This window comes from Haematobia irritans, chromosome 4 (genome assembly GCF_050003625.1).
Source record: "Haematobia irritans isolate KBUSLIRL chromosome 4, ASM5000362v1, whole genome shotgun sequence".
NCBI lineage: Eukaryota > Metazoa > Arthropoda > Insecta > Diptera > Muscidae > Haematobia > Haematobia irritans.
Window position 1 is genome coordinate 91,219,555 of NC_134400.1, and position 16,933 is coordinate 91,236,487.

Below are 16,933 nucleotides of genomic sequence, written 5' to 3' on the forward strand. Positions count from 1 at the left end.
TGGGAGTTTTGCGATCTTTGCAGTACATGACTAATTCTGTCTTTGCAGGATTTACCCCAAGACCATTGTCTTTCGCCCATTTCTCAGTTATCCGGAGGGCCCTCTGAATAATATCTCTGATTGTGGATGGGAATTTTCCCCTGACTGCCAGAGCCACATCATCTGCGTATGTCACCACTTTTATCCTTTCTTTTTCTAGAGTAACCAGAAGGCTATTTATAGCAACATTCCAAAGAAGAGGTGATAGAACTCCTCCTTGGGGAGTGCCTCTGTTCACATACCTTTGTATGTTTGCTTGTCCTAGTGTGGCTGAAATACGTCTCTTCATTAGCAGTTCGTCTAACAGCCTGAGTATACATGGATCAACATTCAGAGTTGTCAGTCCATTTAATATCGAGCTCGGATGGACATTATTGAACGCCCCTTCGATGTCTAGAAACGCCACGATTGTGTATTCTTTGACAGATAGTGAGCTTTCAATAAAGCTGACTAGTTCATGTAGTGCGGTCTCAGTAGACCTGCCCTTCGAGTATGCATGCTGTCCTTTCGAGAACCACCTTGAATCGATGCTAGTTCTAAGATAAATATCTATCATCCTCTCCAGAGTCTTAAGTAGGAATGAGGATAAGCTGATTGGTCGGAAATCCTTCGCCCTCGAGTGAGAGGCTTTTCCCGCTTTAGGTATGAAAACGACTTTTGTTTCCCTCCACTTTCCTGGGATGTATGATAAGTTGATACATCCTTTATATATCACTGACAACCAGGGGATAATTTTGTCAGTTACAGCTTGTAACTCCGCCGGAGTAATTCCATCAGGTCCGGGGGATTTGAATGGTCCAAAGCTATTTAGCGCCCATCTTATTCTAGTTTCCGATACAATTTCCTCGACAGGAAACGACCGCTGAGCAACTGTGGCACCGCCAGTACATGGTTCAACCGTCTGATTTCCAGGAAAATGTATGTCCAATAGTACCTCCAGCGTCTCCTCACTGGACGTTGTCCAATTTCCCTCCGATGTTTTAATGAAACCTGGAGCGGAGTTGGTGGATGCTAGAACCTTCCGTAGTCTGGAAGCCTCGGACGTATTCTCAATACTGCTGCAGTAGTCATTCCAAGAGTTATGCTGAGCCTTTCTCAGTTCTCGCTTGTATCCTCTCAGATTCCTCTTGTAAGCGTCCCAGTCCTCAGGGGCTCTGGTGGACTTTGCCTTGTTAAAGAGCTTCCTGCAGGATTTCCTCGTATTACTTAATTCCGTAGACCACCATGGTGGTCGATGTTTCCCCCTTGGCTTTCCTCTAGGGCATGCAGCTTTCAGTGAGATGTTGAAGGCCTTCGTAATCCGCTCCACTGCGTGTTCGATATCTTGCACATTTCTCATATTTGTCTCTGTTATTTCCGGTATCATCATATTGAACGATTCCCTATACCTATTCCAGTCAGCTTTCCTAACATTTGGCGAAAATATGGTCTTGGTGATATGAACATCAAATTTGAAACTGATGTAGCGATGATCTGAGAAGCTGTGTTCACTTAAAACCTGCCACTCAGATATCATTTCATTCAGTTCTTGCGAGGCCAAGGTGATGTCCAAAACCTCTTGCCTGTTTTTAGTGACAAAGGTTGGGGCATCTCCCTTGTTGCAAACTACCAGATTAGTACGCAAAATAAACTCTATTAGCGACTCTCCCCTTGCATTAGTATCATTACTTCCCCAAATACTATGATGCGCATTCGCATCGCATCCCATAATGAGTTTCGTCTTTGTTTTCAGTGACTCCTCAACTAAGGTCTTAACGGCACATGGAGGCATCTCCCTGTCATGTCCCATATAGACCGAAGATACCCAATATTTGCATTTGGCTATTTCTAAATTGGCAACGACAGTGTCTGCATTGCACATTGAAGGAAGCAGAAACAAGTTAAGCTCGTTTTTAGCAATTATACAGGCTCGAATTACATCATTACCAGTATACTGCAATAGTTTGAACCCCGGAGTACTTAATTCACATATTTTGTTTCTATAAACATATGGTTCTTGAATAAGAACTATGTCTATGTCCCCTTTCATCAGGAGAACTTTTAAGGCAGCACATGCAGCCTTACAATGATGAAGATTTATCTGGAGGATCCGTAGGACCATCGAGATTTTCAACAACCGTCACATCAGCCGCTTCAATCGAGTCATCAAGAATGTCCTCTTCAGAGATATCGGTGACTCTCGCAATAACCACAGGTTCGACTTTGGTGAGTTCTGAGGCAATAGAAGCCTCCTCACGCATACGGTATCTATCCATGTCTTCAACTTTGGTATCTCCCTCGACTTCGCAAGAGGATCCGCTTACTTCTGATTCAGACAGAGGCTTGTCCATTTCTGAATCCTTTAGCTGATCGTTTTTATACACCTTCATTTGGATATAATGAAAGCCATAACATACACGGCCCTGGGACTTTTCCAGATGTGGCAAAGACTGAGTGTTCAATATAAACACTGCATGCCGTCTTGGTCCATCCACTTCATCCAAACGGCCAACCTTCCAATCAGCTGTTGGAAGATCTGGATTGCATCGTTTCAGTCTATTTAAAATAGATTCAGGGTCAGAAGGGTTTGCAGGTATCCAGGCATGTGCTCTAGGTCTAGCCGGTATGTCTTTCTTCTCGACTAACTCTAGAGCAGCTCCTTCCCAAACTTCACCAATTAGTATCAGAGCAGCTTTAAAACATTCTATAGACCTCTGGTCCTCAAATGCGACTAGCTTAAATCGTCCTTGATACCAACCAGCCTCTTGGTGTCGAGGATCTGGGCCGGGAAACTTTTCCAGCACCTGTGAGTAGACGACAGACAGAGCATTCTCAATTTCCCCCCATTTTTGCTTTGGAACCATACCGTCCAATGCTCCTTTATTAATGATAGCCATCACAAGGCTATCTTTAGCAACTGAGGCAAACGATCTTTGATCCCTTTTGGAGGATGGCAGCTCATCCGGCGATCGTTCCCTTTTTCCAGTCTCAAGAATTCCTTGAGCCCATTTTAAGGAATCGCTTTGTTTAGCCGACAGCGTGCTTGGGTCGACTGATCCTAACTTCTTTAGGATAAACAAAGCATTTCTGCGTTCCTTGAATCTCTTTCGTGAGGGATTACCTCCTTTTGATGTCGTTACCTTAGAAAAAGTTCGACTTGTCAGAGTGTCGCCACCAGGATTGGTCCAAACAAAATATCGCTTGTATTGTTCAAAAATATTATGTTTCACCTTAGGGCATACACTGGTAGAAAAAAAAATTTTATGAAATTTTCTTTGTGTGGATATATTTTTATACCCACCACCATAGAATGGTGATGGGGGTATAATAAGTTTGTCATTCCGTTTGTAACACATCGAAATATCGATTTCCGACTATATAAAGTATATATATTCTTGATCAGGGAGAAATTCTAAGACGATATAACGATGTCCGTCTGTCCGTCTGTCTGTCTGTCTGTCTGTCTGTCTGTTGTAATCACGCTACAGTCTTCAATAATGAAGCAATCGTGCTGAAATTTTGCACAAACTCGTCTTTTGTCTGCAGGCAGGTCAAGTTCGAAGATGGGCTATATCGGTCGAGGTTTTGATATGGTCCCCATATAAACCGACCTCCCGATTTGGGGTCTTGGGCTTATAGAAATCGTAGTTTTTATCCAATTTGCCTGAAATTTGAAATCTAGAGGTATTTTATGACTATAAAGAGGTGTGCCAAAAATGGTGAGTATCGGTCCATGTTTTGATATAGCCCCCATAAGAACGATCTCCCGATTTATCTCCTTGGGTTTCTACAAACCGTAGTTTTTATCTGATTTGCCTGAATTTGTAAATATTCTGATATTTTAGGCTCACAAAAACGTGTATCGGATTAAGTTTTTATCGGTCCATTTGATAATGCCTCCATATAGACCGACTTCACTTCTTGACGGTGTAGAAGGCGCACTGATCATGAAAATTGCTTGAAACTCAATGTAAAATTTTCAGATTTTACTTCCACAGATTTAAGATTTCAAATTAAGACGTTATTTTATAATTTTCTTGCACACTTACAAGAGATGTTAATGATTCCTCTAAAACTCAAACAAAAATGGTTCTTATAAATCCAGAATCTGATATAGTCCTCATAGGTGAAATCTTTAAATTTATCTTCGGGAAGTGTCCTCAAGTCCTCAAGCCCTCCTGAAATTTCAAAGGAAACCCTAATATTTGGTTCATGGTGGTGGGTATTTAAAATTCGGCCCGGCCGAACTTAGTGCTGTATATACTTGTTAAGGCACCAATTGGTTACTTCCATTATTTTACTTGCAGCATATTCTATAGGTCTCTCTTTCTAAACACATATATAAACACATATATGTTTATCTAAGCATATTATATTTACAAACAGTTTACGTCCCAAACATAATATGTTCTAACATATTAACATCTATGTCCTAAACATGTTATGGTAGTTTATGAACATTATATGCTCACATTTAAAAATATTGTGTTAAAAATTTTGAGGTTCAAACATATAATTTTTACACCCAAACATATGAAAAACAGTATTTTTCGTCCGTGCAGCATATGATTTATTAGACCTGCTAATTTTACAAATTTTTATTCGCACGTTTGTACAAACGAGCACAAAAAACATGTTTGGACATAATTGCCGCAATCATTGAATGCTTATATAGAGCATAAATTTGTCGCAAAAACTACATGCAGTGAAGGAATATTATCGCTCCATACATGTTTTAAGAGCAGATCCTCTAAGAAAGACCCTCGATCCGGCTGAAATTTGGTTCATTGTATTAGTATATGGTCTCTAACAACCATGCAAAAATTGGTCCACATCGGTCAATAATTATATATAGCCCCCATATAAACCGATCCCCCGATTTGGCTTGCGGAGCCTTTATGAGAAGCAAACTTCATCCGATCCAGCTGAAATTTGGTACATGGTGTTAGTATATGGTCTCTAATAACCATACAAAAATTGGTCCACATCGGTCCATAATTATATATAGCCCCCATATAAACCGATCACCAGATTTGACCTCCGGAGCCTCTTGGAAGACCAAAATTCATCTGATTCAGTTGATATTTGGTACGTGGTGTTAATATATGGACTCAGACACCCATGCAAATATTGGTCGAAATCGGTCCATAAATATATATAGCCCCCATATAAACCGATCCCCAGATTTGACCTCCGGAGCCCCTTAGAAGAGCAAAATTACCTGATTCGGTTGAAATTTGGTATGTGATGTTAGTATATGGTATCCAACAACCGTGCAGGAATTGGTTCATATCAGTGCATAATTATATATAACCCCCATATAAACCGATCCCCAGATTTGACCTCCGGTGCCTTCTGGAGAAGCAAAATCCATCCGATCTGGTTGAAATTTGGTACATGGTATATGATATTTAACAACCATGCCAAAAGTTGTCCATATCAGTCCTTAATCATATATAGCACCCATATAAACCGATCCCGAGATTTGGTTTTGGAGCCTCTTGGTACGTTTAGAAGAAGTTTCTACGCAATCCATGGTGGAGGGTACATAAGCTTTGGCCTGGCCGAACTTACGGCCGTATATACTTGTTTTCTATATTGTACCTTTTTTGATTGTACAATTGACAAGGGCACGATGAAATATTACATATATGTTGAAATAAAGTGTATAAAAATAGATGATGTATGCTTGCACCACATTATAAACACAAATAAAGTAGTCCAAAAATAAATTTTATAAATTACACTTGTTTTTTCTTCTAACTTTAATATATAACACACTGCGAGCATGTTTATTTTAATTGGGCCAAACCTATTTTTACGTAGATCATAACATTTTATATGGTGACCCAAGTCCGTTTAAATGGGAGAAAGAACCATTTTTAACGAATACCATAACATTTTAAATGGTGGCCATTTTATTTTAATACATACAAAATTCTATTGTTCAATATCGTCACATTTTAGATAAGAATCGTGTTATTTTCTTAACACTATTTTCACAGAGCGAACATGGTAGCGTTGAAAATGTTACATGATCACCTCTAATCTTAAGGTCGACTTCGACAAAATGCCGATTTTAGACTTTTGTATTCTTATCTTGAAGATAGTATCAAGTTCAGGGTTGGCCTGTCACAAACTGTGACTTTTGCGACATACGTTTGCGACGGTATAATACGTATGTCGCAAAAGTCGTAAACCTACTGTAGAAAACCAAATTTTGAATAGAAGAAATCCTGAACATTTTTTAATTTAGTTTGACAGCATTTGCTGTGAGTTTCTGCAGAAATTTGTGAAAGTTTTCCCATGGTCAAGCCTATTTTCTTAGGTGGTATCGAAATTCCCGTTAGTGAGTGTGTAGAATACCTTGGAGTTATATTGGACAGGAGACTGAACTTAAAGCTAGGAAAGGACGAGGAAATCCACGGTTACCCTGTACTCGTGCAAAAAGCAATAGGGAAAATGTGGGGACTAAAACCGAAAATTGTGAACATTCCTAAGAATTGAAACTTCTTCGCACCTACCATCGTCTTGGATATCATCGAATTCGCTGCCTAGCCGACGCGACTAAAGTATTTTCCGTTTGCGACTTTTGTTACTTTTTCTACATTTACGACGCATATGTGACGTTTACGACGTTTACAACTTTGCGACAGTCGAGCCACCGTGGTGCAATGGTTAGCATGCCCGCCTTGCATACACAAGGTCGTGGGTTCGATTCCTGCTACGACCGAACACCAAAAAGTTTTTCAGCGGTGGATTATCCCACCTCAGTAATGCTGGTGACATTTCTGAGGGTTTCAAAGCTTCTCTAAGTGGTTTCACTGGAATGTGGAACGCCGTTCGGACTCGGCTATAAAAAGGAGGTCCCTTGTCATTGAGCTTAACATGGAATCGGGCAGCACTCAGTGATAAGAGAGAAGTTCACCACTGTGGTATCACAATGGACTGAATAGTCTAAGTGAGCCTGATACATCGGGCGGCCACATAACCTAACCTAACCTTGCGACAGTCGCAAACCTAAAAAAGTTTGATACAGACCATCTCTGATCAAGTTAAATAAAGACAATTTGCAATAGTGGCAGTATTCGTTTTGGACAGACATTTATGTTAGTTATGTGGCTAGAAATGCAACAAAAGACTTAAGACACAAACGTCAACTTCACAATAATTGTAACAAGAATGTAACAAAAGATTTAAGACACAAACTTCAAGTTTTTCTGCATGCAGAAACGAAAATTTTATTCTGAAAAAATATTATCGTAAGAGCAAAAATTTTTTGTCTTTGAGATACAAATGTGATGTTTGCTTAGCATATAAGATGAATTTCTCTAATATAAAGATCGTTTACTCGACCAAAAGACGAAAAAATTTCAATAAAGGCGTTCATTAGAGTTAAATGATTCGATTTTAAAATGGGTCAACTCCCTACGGGAAATGGATAAACCACAGAACCGGTACAGGACTAGTCCCTGGTGTGTATGGACCAGTTCCAGTTCTGCTCAAAACGTATGGAAGGGACCGGTCACTTTAACATCGGTTTGTCATTGACGGGGTAAATTTACATTTTAGCACGCGTCTTGGACTCATCCCAAAGGACACGTCCTGGGACAATTTAGCAGGAGCACCCCATAGACAGGTCCGAAGGAACCAGTCTCGGACAAACTCTTAGAAATCCGTTTCAATTTGGGCATCTCAATCGAACCCGAAATGAAAAAAAAAACTTTTGAAATATGTCGAATACGTAAATGTGAAAATGCTTGATATTAAAATCTTAATGGATCTAAGATTTTAATATCAAGCGAATACGGAAATAAATAAATTACGACTATTTAAAAATTGCAACTAACTGGAGCACAAGTACCATTTCTGTGATAGGTCCGTCAGTGGCAATTTGCACCAATTTCCCGTAGGGCTAGTACTAAGGTCAACTTCCCCTGAAAAACTTTAATATTATTGAAATTGTCCCTAAGTTCAACGATTTTTTGTAGCTTGTAAACAACATTTTAAATTGGAGATATCTTTCAAGACTATATTAAAGATGCTTTTTACCTGAAAAATCTCATATATAATGCTTGGAGTCGAGTTGGACTTCAGTTAAATCATTAAAAGATGAAATATAATAAAAAACAAGTATATACGGCCTTAAGATCGGCCGGGCCGAATTTGAAATACCCACCACCATCAAATATTATAGTTTCTTTTGAAAATTCTTCGTCGCATCGGGATACTTGAAACTATATAATATTTCAGGAGAATTTGATGACAGATTCCTGCAGATAAATTTGAATTTTCTGCATGGAGACTACATAACATTTTGGATTTATAACAACCATTTTTGTTTGAGTTTTAGATAATTTTTTACCCGCATTACTCGAATGAGCGGGAGAAGTAAGATCGGGAAATTTGCCTTCTAGTTTCGAGCAATTGGATGATTAGTGTGCCTTCTATACTCTCAAGAAGTTAAATCTGGAGACCAGTCTAAATGAAGAGTTTGTAAAATCCTTGTCGATATAAACCAAAATCACCACAGGTCTTTTTGAACCTAAAGTAGTAAGTAAAATCGAATAAAATTTGCGGTTTCTAGAATACCATGAAGTCAAATCGGAATATCAATCTATATGAGAGGTATACTAAAACATATATATTGTGGACCTATAAATAGCTCTAGATTTCGAATTTCAAATGCACCATAACTATTTATGGACTTAAAATTTCGATTTCCAAGAAGTCAAATCGGGAAATCGGTCTATATGGAATATATACCAAAATATGGACCGATTGACCACACATGTTTTTGAACCTAAAATACATCTAATTTTCTGATTTCAAGCAAATCGGATAAAAATTGCGGTGGGTATAAGCCCAAGAAGCCAAACCGGGAGATCGGTTTATATGGGGGAATATCAAAACCTGGACTCAAGTAAATCGGAGAATTTCCAATTTTCCAAAAGTCGGGCAAGAGATAAAATGATGTATCCTATTTCTAAAACAGACATTATGAAATAAAACAAGTATATAGAGCAGTAAGTTCAGCCGGGCCGAATCTTAAATGCCCACAACCATGAATCAAGTATTATAGTTTCCTTTGAAATTTCAGGGGGGTTTGATGACAGATATTCTCTCAAGAAGAGCAGTTCAACGAGTACACTTCCCGAAGATAAATTTAAAGATTTTATGAAGACTATATCAGATTCTGGATTTATAAGTACCATTTTTGTTTGAGTTTTAGAGGAATCATTAACATCCCTTGTAAGTGTGCAAGAAAATTATGAAATAACGCCTTGATTTGAAATATAAAATTTGTAGATTTTCACCCCCATTATTTAAATGATTACGAGAAGTAAAATCTGGAAATTTTACATTCAGTTTTAAGCAATTTTCATGTTCAGTGCGCCACCGTGGTGCAATGGTTAGCATGCCCGCCTTGCATACACAAGGTCGTGGGTTCGATTCCTGCTTCGACCGAACACCATAAAGTTTTTCAGCGGTGGATTATCCCACCTCAGTAATGCTGGTGACATTTCTGAGGGTTTCAAGCTTCTCTAAGCGGTTTCACTGCAATGTGGAACGCCGTTCGGACTCGGCTATAAAAAGGAGGTCCCTTGTCATTGAGCTTAACATGGAATCGGGCAGCACTCAGTGATAAGAGAGAAGTTCACCAATGTGGTATCACAATGGACTGAATAGTCTAAGTGAGCCTGATACATCGGGCTGCCACCTAACCTAACCTAACCTAACCTAACCTATGTTCAGTGCGCCTTTTATACCCTCATGAAGTGAAATCGGTCTATATGGTGGCCTAGCAAATGGACTGATACAACAACTACGGTTTCTATGAGCCTAAGAAATAAAATCGGGAGATCGGTCTACATGGGGTATATACCAAAACATGGACCAATACACGCCATGGACCATTTCACTGCAATGTGGAACGCCGTTCGGACTCGGCTATAAAAAGGAGGTCCCTTGTCATTGGGCTTAACATAGAATCGGGCAGCACTCAGTGATAAGAGAGAAGCTCACCAATGTGGTATCACAATGGACTGAATAGTCTAAGTCTTCTCTCCGGTTAACTTTAACAAGAAAAATTTTCAGCAGTTAAGTTCGTAACTGACATATGGAATATATAGGCAAGTTGACAGATATGTCCATAGTGCAATTTAAAAGTTCGTTGGGTAACGTAGCTCTAACGCAGCTATATGAAAATGGCCGTAAATTGTATTCTGTCTAAAGGAAAGTTTATCTTTCCAGTATTTTTAGAGACCTGCATTTCGATGACCTAGTATGTTATATACCTTATGGTATCTGAGACCAAAATTTTGATGTGTTATAAGCAGAATGACAAAGTTAGTATACACCCCCGCCCCCATCCTATTGGGAATATTATACAATACGGTGGATTGTTTTATATAGGCATGTGAAGATATGAAGATATGGTGAGGGCCAATAATATTTGTTGTTTCCACCGAGGTAGCCTGCGCGCTACTTTCATCTCGATTTGCTTCTTCTGGATTCTACTGATATGCGGTTTTATGGGCTACTACAATCCCATCATTCGACCCCTTGCACCAAATAGAACCTTAGTTCTAACCCGGACCTAAGTCCCACTTTGAGCCTAAGTTCAGTTTATGGAAAATACCCCATTCTATTAATCATGAAAAAAATATGTTTACCCACTTCCTATGATTTTGTCTTTAAATTAATTATTTTGGTATTGATTTTGAGCCAGAGAGGCGAGATATACACTATTGACCAAATATTCTTGTTTTTTAATTACTTCATAACATCAGGAATTATTTATTTCACAAATTTTCTATTTGCAACCACTATATGCCGTCGATATGTCGTCTTGGGGCAGCTTATAGTTTTCTGTGTATTCATTGGGTACGAGTAAGTAATAGGCACCAAAGAGTTGTTTCTCCCTATAAGGCTATTATTGGTTCTCTTAAAACCGCCTTTCTCTTTCTATTAAAGTCATTACAACTTCTCTTTCATCAGTTCAACTCTTTCTTCTAATGAATGGCGTTGCTTTCATTGTAAGCCGGTATAAAACTTCTTTCGTATGCTAGTCATGGCTTAATATTACCTTGAACTTGCAAGTGTTCGGACGTAGCATCATAAGGGAGACAAGTGCTTAAGATTATTTGTTTGTGAAGGCACAAATAAAAAAAAAAACAACAAAGACAAAAGATATTGTGGAATAGATAAAAATCAAAAGGAAAACTAAAAGATAATCGAATGAATTTTATTGGGTTGGCTTGCTGAAAGAAATCAAAAACAAATAAAAAGAAAGAAACATTATGCAATATGGATTAACAATAAAAGAGTGTTGAAATGATGTTTGTGGGACGGGATTTAGCCAGTCATTTTAAAAAAGTGTTCATTCATATTGACAGTTAAGCTAGCGGATTAGCATTTAAGTTTAAGTTTAACGTACCAAGAAAGTGGCCGTTTCATTACACCAAGTAAACTATATATTCTCGAAGCGTTGACCAAGAATAAAACAAAAACTTGATAGTGCACACTATGGATTGGCATTTACATGTCAATGTACAACTAATGTTGCTAGTATTAATGTTGGTGCTTATGCCGTTTGTCCAAAGTTGGAGTCCAATACCAAGCCGAATATCGAGTGCAGCAACGACTGACCAAGCACTTCTAAGAAATGGTAAGTATGGGCCATAATTTGATCATTTTCTTTGCTTTAAAACTTGGCTTACACATTAAACTTGAACAAGTTTTTCATGAATGTGCCACATTATTGTTTAAAAATCCAAGCATATCGTGATTTTCATCTGATTTTATGCAAGCATAATTTTTTTTAGATCTTCTCAGCTCATATGGGCAGCTTAATATTGCACGAAGGTGGCTGCCAATGCTATTTGGCAAACACCAGTTATGCATTTCTCAAGTCTTGGCATTTTCATTTCAGAAATTTTTACTTTTGATTAAATATGGAGAAAATAGGATTAATTATTTTATACTTTGCAATATAAAAACTTTTGTAACACAGAACACATTATAGATTTGAAGTTGGTTCAAACGAAAAATATATAATTCATACATTCTTATTGCTTTGTTCCTATCAGGTACATAATATATAATTTTATTAAAACAACTTTAAAACCGATTTTTATTAAATTTTGCATCCTAGCGCTACAATTTGCCATTCTCCCAGCTTCGGATGTATTGAAAATCCAAGAAGAAGAACTTAAAAATCAAATCAAGATAACCTATTATATATAAGAAAGCGATTTGTAGTAATAAAAAAGGCAAAACTGAGAGGAGGAAAAAAAGTTTGTAGAAATCTTCGAATTCAGTTGTGCGGTATCATGCAAAACGTATGAATAGTCATGAGATGTTTTCATTGAGATAATAAAACCGAATAAAAGTTCAACACCCCAACTAAGGTGTTATCAATGGGTTAGGTCAAGACGAAATATTTGACTATGGAAATTTCCGTTTATCAAACAGCTGTTATGGGTGTTTATGTTGTATATTATATCGCTATGACAATCATAAATCCTATATATAAATAATAATATGCAAATATCGAATCTAGATTGGCATAATGCGAATTAATTGAAATAAATGAAATTAAAGGATGAAAATAATGAATACTTGTTTTATTCGCATTTTAAAATGACCTTGAAAGCCCATTAGCAATAACTAAAGCTAATAATTAGCAAAAACGTCAATAAACCAAATAAACTTGAAATTAAATATTGTTTAATAAAGGTTGATATCTGATGTCTTGAAAACACTAGTGTGCAGTTTAAGTTTAAATGGGATCATATTTACACGCAATTTTCCCATCGGACATTCACCATCGTAACAGCCTTTTCAAGCAGTTCCCCTTGAATATGTAAGATAGTTCCGATTCCAAGTTTCCATTACTTCTATACTCCAAACACATTTTGCTTCAAGCATATATATTTTCAAGATCGGTCCAAACAAAATATTGTTTGTATTGTTCAAACATATTATGTTTCACATTAGGTATACACTGACAAAAAAAAAATTTAATGAAATTTTTTTTGTGTAGGTATATATATTTTTAAGGTGCCAATTGGTTACTTCCATCCTTTTACTTGCAGCATATTCTCTAGGTCTCTTTTTCGAAACACATTTATGTTTATAGGCTATTTCTGAATTAATATCCAAGCATATTATATTTACAAAAACGTTATGTCCAAAAAATAATATGTTGTAACATATTAACATATATGTCCCAAAATATTGTGCATGATGAAGAAACTCTATATTGAAATGATATACGTCGTAACAATTTTATAGTCAATATTAAATTAGAGTAAGTGAATGCAATTTAATGGAATTTATATTCAATGTACAGCCTAATCCGATTTATCATAATTGCAAAAAATACTTCGCCCTACAACCCCTTCAAAAAAAAACCCTTCTGTAACATATTTTCCCAAATATGTTATACTAGTTCAAGAACATTATATTCTTGCACTTAAGAATAATGTGCTACAAATATGAGTTCCAAACATATAATTTTTACACCGAAATCTATGAAAAATGGTCTTTTTGTCCGTGCAGAGATTTTGAGTTATAGCATTTTTGAGTTATAACGGTATGCAAATGATAAATATTTTACTTTTATTTAATACATACACATACAGAAAATTGTAATATGTAATTAATTCTAATTAAGGAATTTCATGATCATCCAGAATTATGGGACCCACTCCCACCTCCGTGGCTACGTCAACTAGCAAAATTGTCGTATCTGAAGCTCGGAAAATCCAGGAGTTATTGTTGAGAACGCTTTTCATATTGATGTGACCTATGCGAAGGTATTGGATCTAAATTTTTGAAAATGAGATTGCAAATTTTTAGAAAATCGGTTCAATTTTCAAAAAGTCGGGCAAGAGCTTCACAGCGTACCTTCACATTCTATGGATTTTTAAGTAACAACAACTTGCAAAGATTTCTTTACATGATCGCAAATTTATACAATTTTCATTGAAGATGTGTTGAGTCATTGAAGATGTGTTGAGTTAGGTGACTTTAAAATTGGTATGAAAGGAATTTCAGGTTTGCCCAATGGAAAATTGTCAGGACATCAGAGGTCTACAATGAGATTTGTGTTGCTCGAAAGGCTGTGAAGAAAGTGATCTCTCGAGAGAAACGTATGCACTTCGCGAGGAAGTTTAAGAATGCTCCAGGGTCGAGACAGATATGGTCGATTCTAAAGGATATTGGTGTGGGCAAGTCTAGTGAAACAGTTGGAAGTACATGAGTCTAGGAATTAACTGCCTGTTCTTGAAACACAAAAGCGGCTTGAGACGAATCGTTCGTCTAGATTGAAACTACAATAATTTTAGATATATTTGCTAGAAAATCCTGCAATTTGTCACGAACACATTATTTATGATTTAGTAACGAACAACGAAAAAAATTGGGTTTCCATAGAGATATAAATATGTTTTTTTGACGAATCGTTCGTCTCGAGGCGAACGAAAATTCCAGACTTAGTAACAGTAAGTTAAATGATTTTTTAACATGGCCTGATCATATAACCATGAACAACGAAAAAATTGGGATTCCATAGAGATATAAATATGGTTTTTTGACGAATCGTTCGTCTCGAGGCGAACGAAAATTCCAGACTTAGTAACAGTAAGTTGAATGATTTTTTAACATGGCCTGATCATATAACCATGATCTGTGGTAGGGCATCTGTCATCACACCCAGAACTCTTTGGAAAACCCTGACTTATCTACAGTTGGGAATTAAACTGCTCATAGCGAAACCTACATAATTCTGGTCTTAGGTTAAGTGGCACCCTGATGTATCAGGCTCACTTAGACTATTCAGTCCATTGTGATACCACATTGGTGAACTTCTCTTTTATCACTGAGTGCTGCCCGATTCCATGTTAAGCTCAATGACGGCGTTACACATTGTAGTGAAACCAATTTGAGAAGTTTTGAAACCCTCAGAAATGTCACCACACTGAAAAAAAAGCATACTCGGTTCCAAAGATTTTGTCTTTACTTTAAAAAATTTGGTATTGATTCCGAGCCAAAGAAGCGGAGAATACAAGTAAGGATACTTTTAAGACACAATTTTCTTTTAAATTTAGGTTTTGTGTACTTGCTTCTAGGAAGCAAATTTTAATTTTTCGCTTTCTGAGCTTTTTTCTTCATATGCTATCAAAGTCCTTTAAAAACGAGTTAACGACTTTATTTTCCAAATTAGGACTCGACTTCCAGTAGAAATTATGCTATGTTTGAAGTAAAAAACTTCTTTAAAATAAAGTTTTGAAAAACATGTCCTATATTTGAATGACTTTTTGCTTTGTAGTCAAGATGCAAAAAGACAACAAATTTAAAGACAATTTCATTAAATTTAAAGAATTTTTCTGAATTATTAAAGTCAAGTTGACCTTAGCCTATAAATTTTTTCTTTCATGTTACGATACCCATTTTTAAGTCAAATCACTTAATTATAAGGACAATACGACTTCATTGAAAAGTTTATCGACTTTTGGACAAGAAAATAACTTTATTTTAGAGAAATGCGTCTTCTATGCTAAGCAAAATTTGTATTCGTATTTTAAAGACATGAAATCTTTGACCTCACGACAATATTTTTTTCAGTGCAGCATTACTGAGGTGGGATAATCCACCGCTGAAAAACTTTTTGGTGTTCGGTCGAAGCAGGAATCGAACCCACGACATTGTGTATGCAAGGCGGACATGCTAACCATTGCACCACGGTGGCTCTTACATTATTTTATTTATATGTTTGGATAAAAAATAAGACGTTGGGCAAAAAATTTTAACTCAATATGGACTAGAATCTAAAAGTGGTTGGAAAACTGTTTGTTTAAGAAATAATTTTATATTTCATACACCTCTCTTTACCTGTCTTTATTTGTTGAGCTCAAACAATAGAGAATTCAAATGGAATCGATCTTAAGACTAAGGTTGTTAGAGACCATATACTAATATAACGTACCAAATTTCAACCAGATCGGATGAAATTTGCTTCTCCAATAGGCTCCGGAAGTCAAATCCTGGGATCGGGTTATATGGGGGCTATATAATTATGGACCGATATGAATAGATTTTTGCATGGTTGTTAGAGACCATATACTAACATCAACCGGATCGGATGAATTTTTCTCCTCCAAGAGGCTCTGGAGATCATAGCTAGGTCGACGGACATAGCTAGGTCGACTCAGAATTTATGGGGTCTTAGACCAATATTTCGATGTGTTACAAACGGAATAACAAAGTTAATATACCCCCAATCATATGGAAAACTTCAGGTTTAATTGCAACAAATAAAAGTGTTTGTTGCAGAAATGTTTGGAAAATGTAATTAACTATTTGGGGCCTTAAAAAAGATATGATTAGGATGAAAGATAGCATGCTTGCACAGTACAAATAATTTTTTGTTTGAACACATTGTGGAAATATATATGCTTGAAGTAGAATATGTTTGGGAGTATATGTTACAGAGTCGATTTTTTGAGGGTGTATGACCTGTTATTGTTCTTTTTCCAACTTTGTCCGAAGATGTATGTTATTATACGTCTTTTCTACAATTCGGTTTTTATAGAATTATTTTAAGAACAATGTAATATTTGAAAGTTAATTTTGAGTAACTGTGGAAGGCCTTTGTAAAGCATGGTTACATATCGACGTCTACATTCCAAAGTACGCTAAGTGCATTTTACAGAAAACAAGAAACAAGTTTCGTTTATTGAAATTTCTCAAAACCCGTATAAGATAGAAATTCCCTTATTTTCGGTCTTAAAATCATATTTTTTATAAAGTTTTTTTAGTATGCACGAACTCAAAATAGTGATAATAAAAATGACTTAGACCACTTTAGACCGAACAAAGATTTTGGCCCTTTTTGGATTGGACATTT

General features: G+C 36.7%; 1 protein-coding gene across 2 annotated transcripts in view; it reads left to right on the forward strand.

Moving 5' to 3' along the window:
* The first annotated feature begins 11,108 nt into the window (after nucleotides 1-11,108).
* The window catches only part of LOC142235206 (uncharacterized), an 83,302-nt gene continuing 77,477 nt past the window's right edge, over nucleotides 11,109-16,933 (forward strand). For both annotated transcript variants that reach the window (XM_075306463.1, XM_075306464.1), the window contains exon 1: nucleotides 11,109-11,689. In XM_075306463.1, coding sequence (XP_075162578.1) covers nucleotides 11,548-11,689 — 142 coding nt within the window. In that variant the 5' untranslated portion in view covers nucleotides 11,109-11,547. The remainder of the gene's footprint in view (nucleotides 11,690-16,933) is intronic.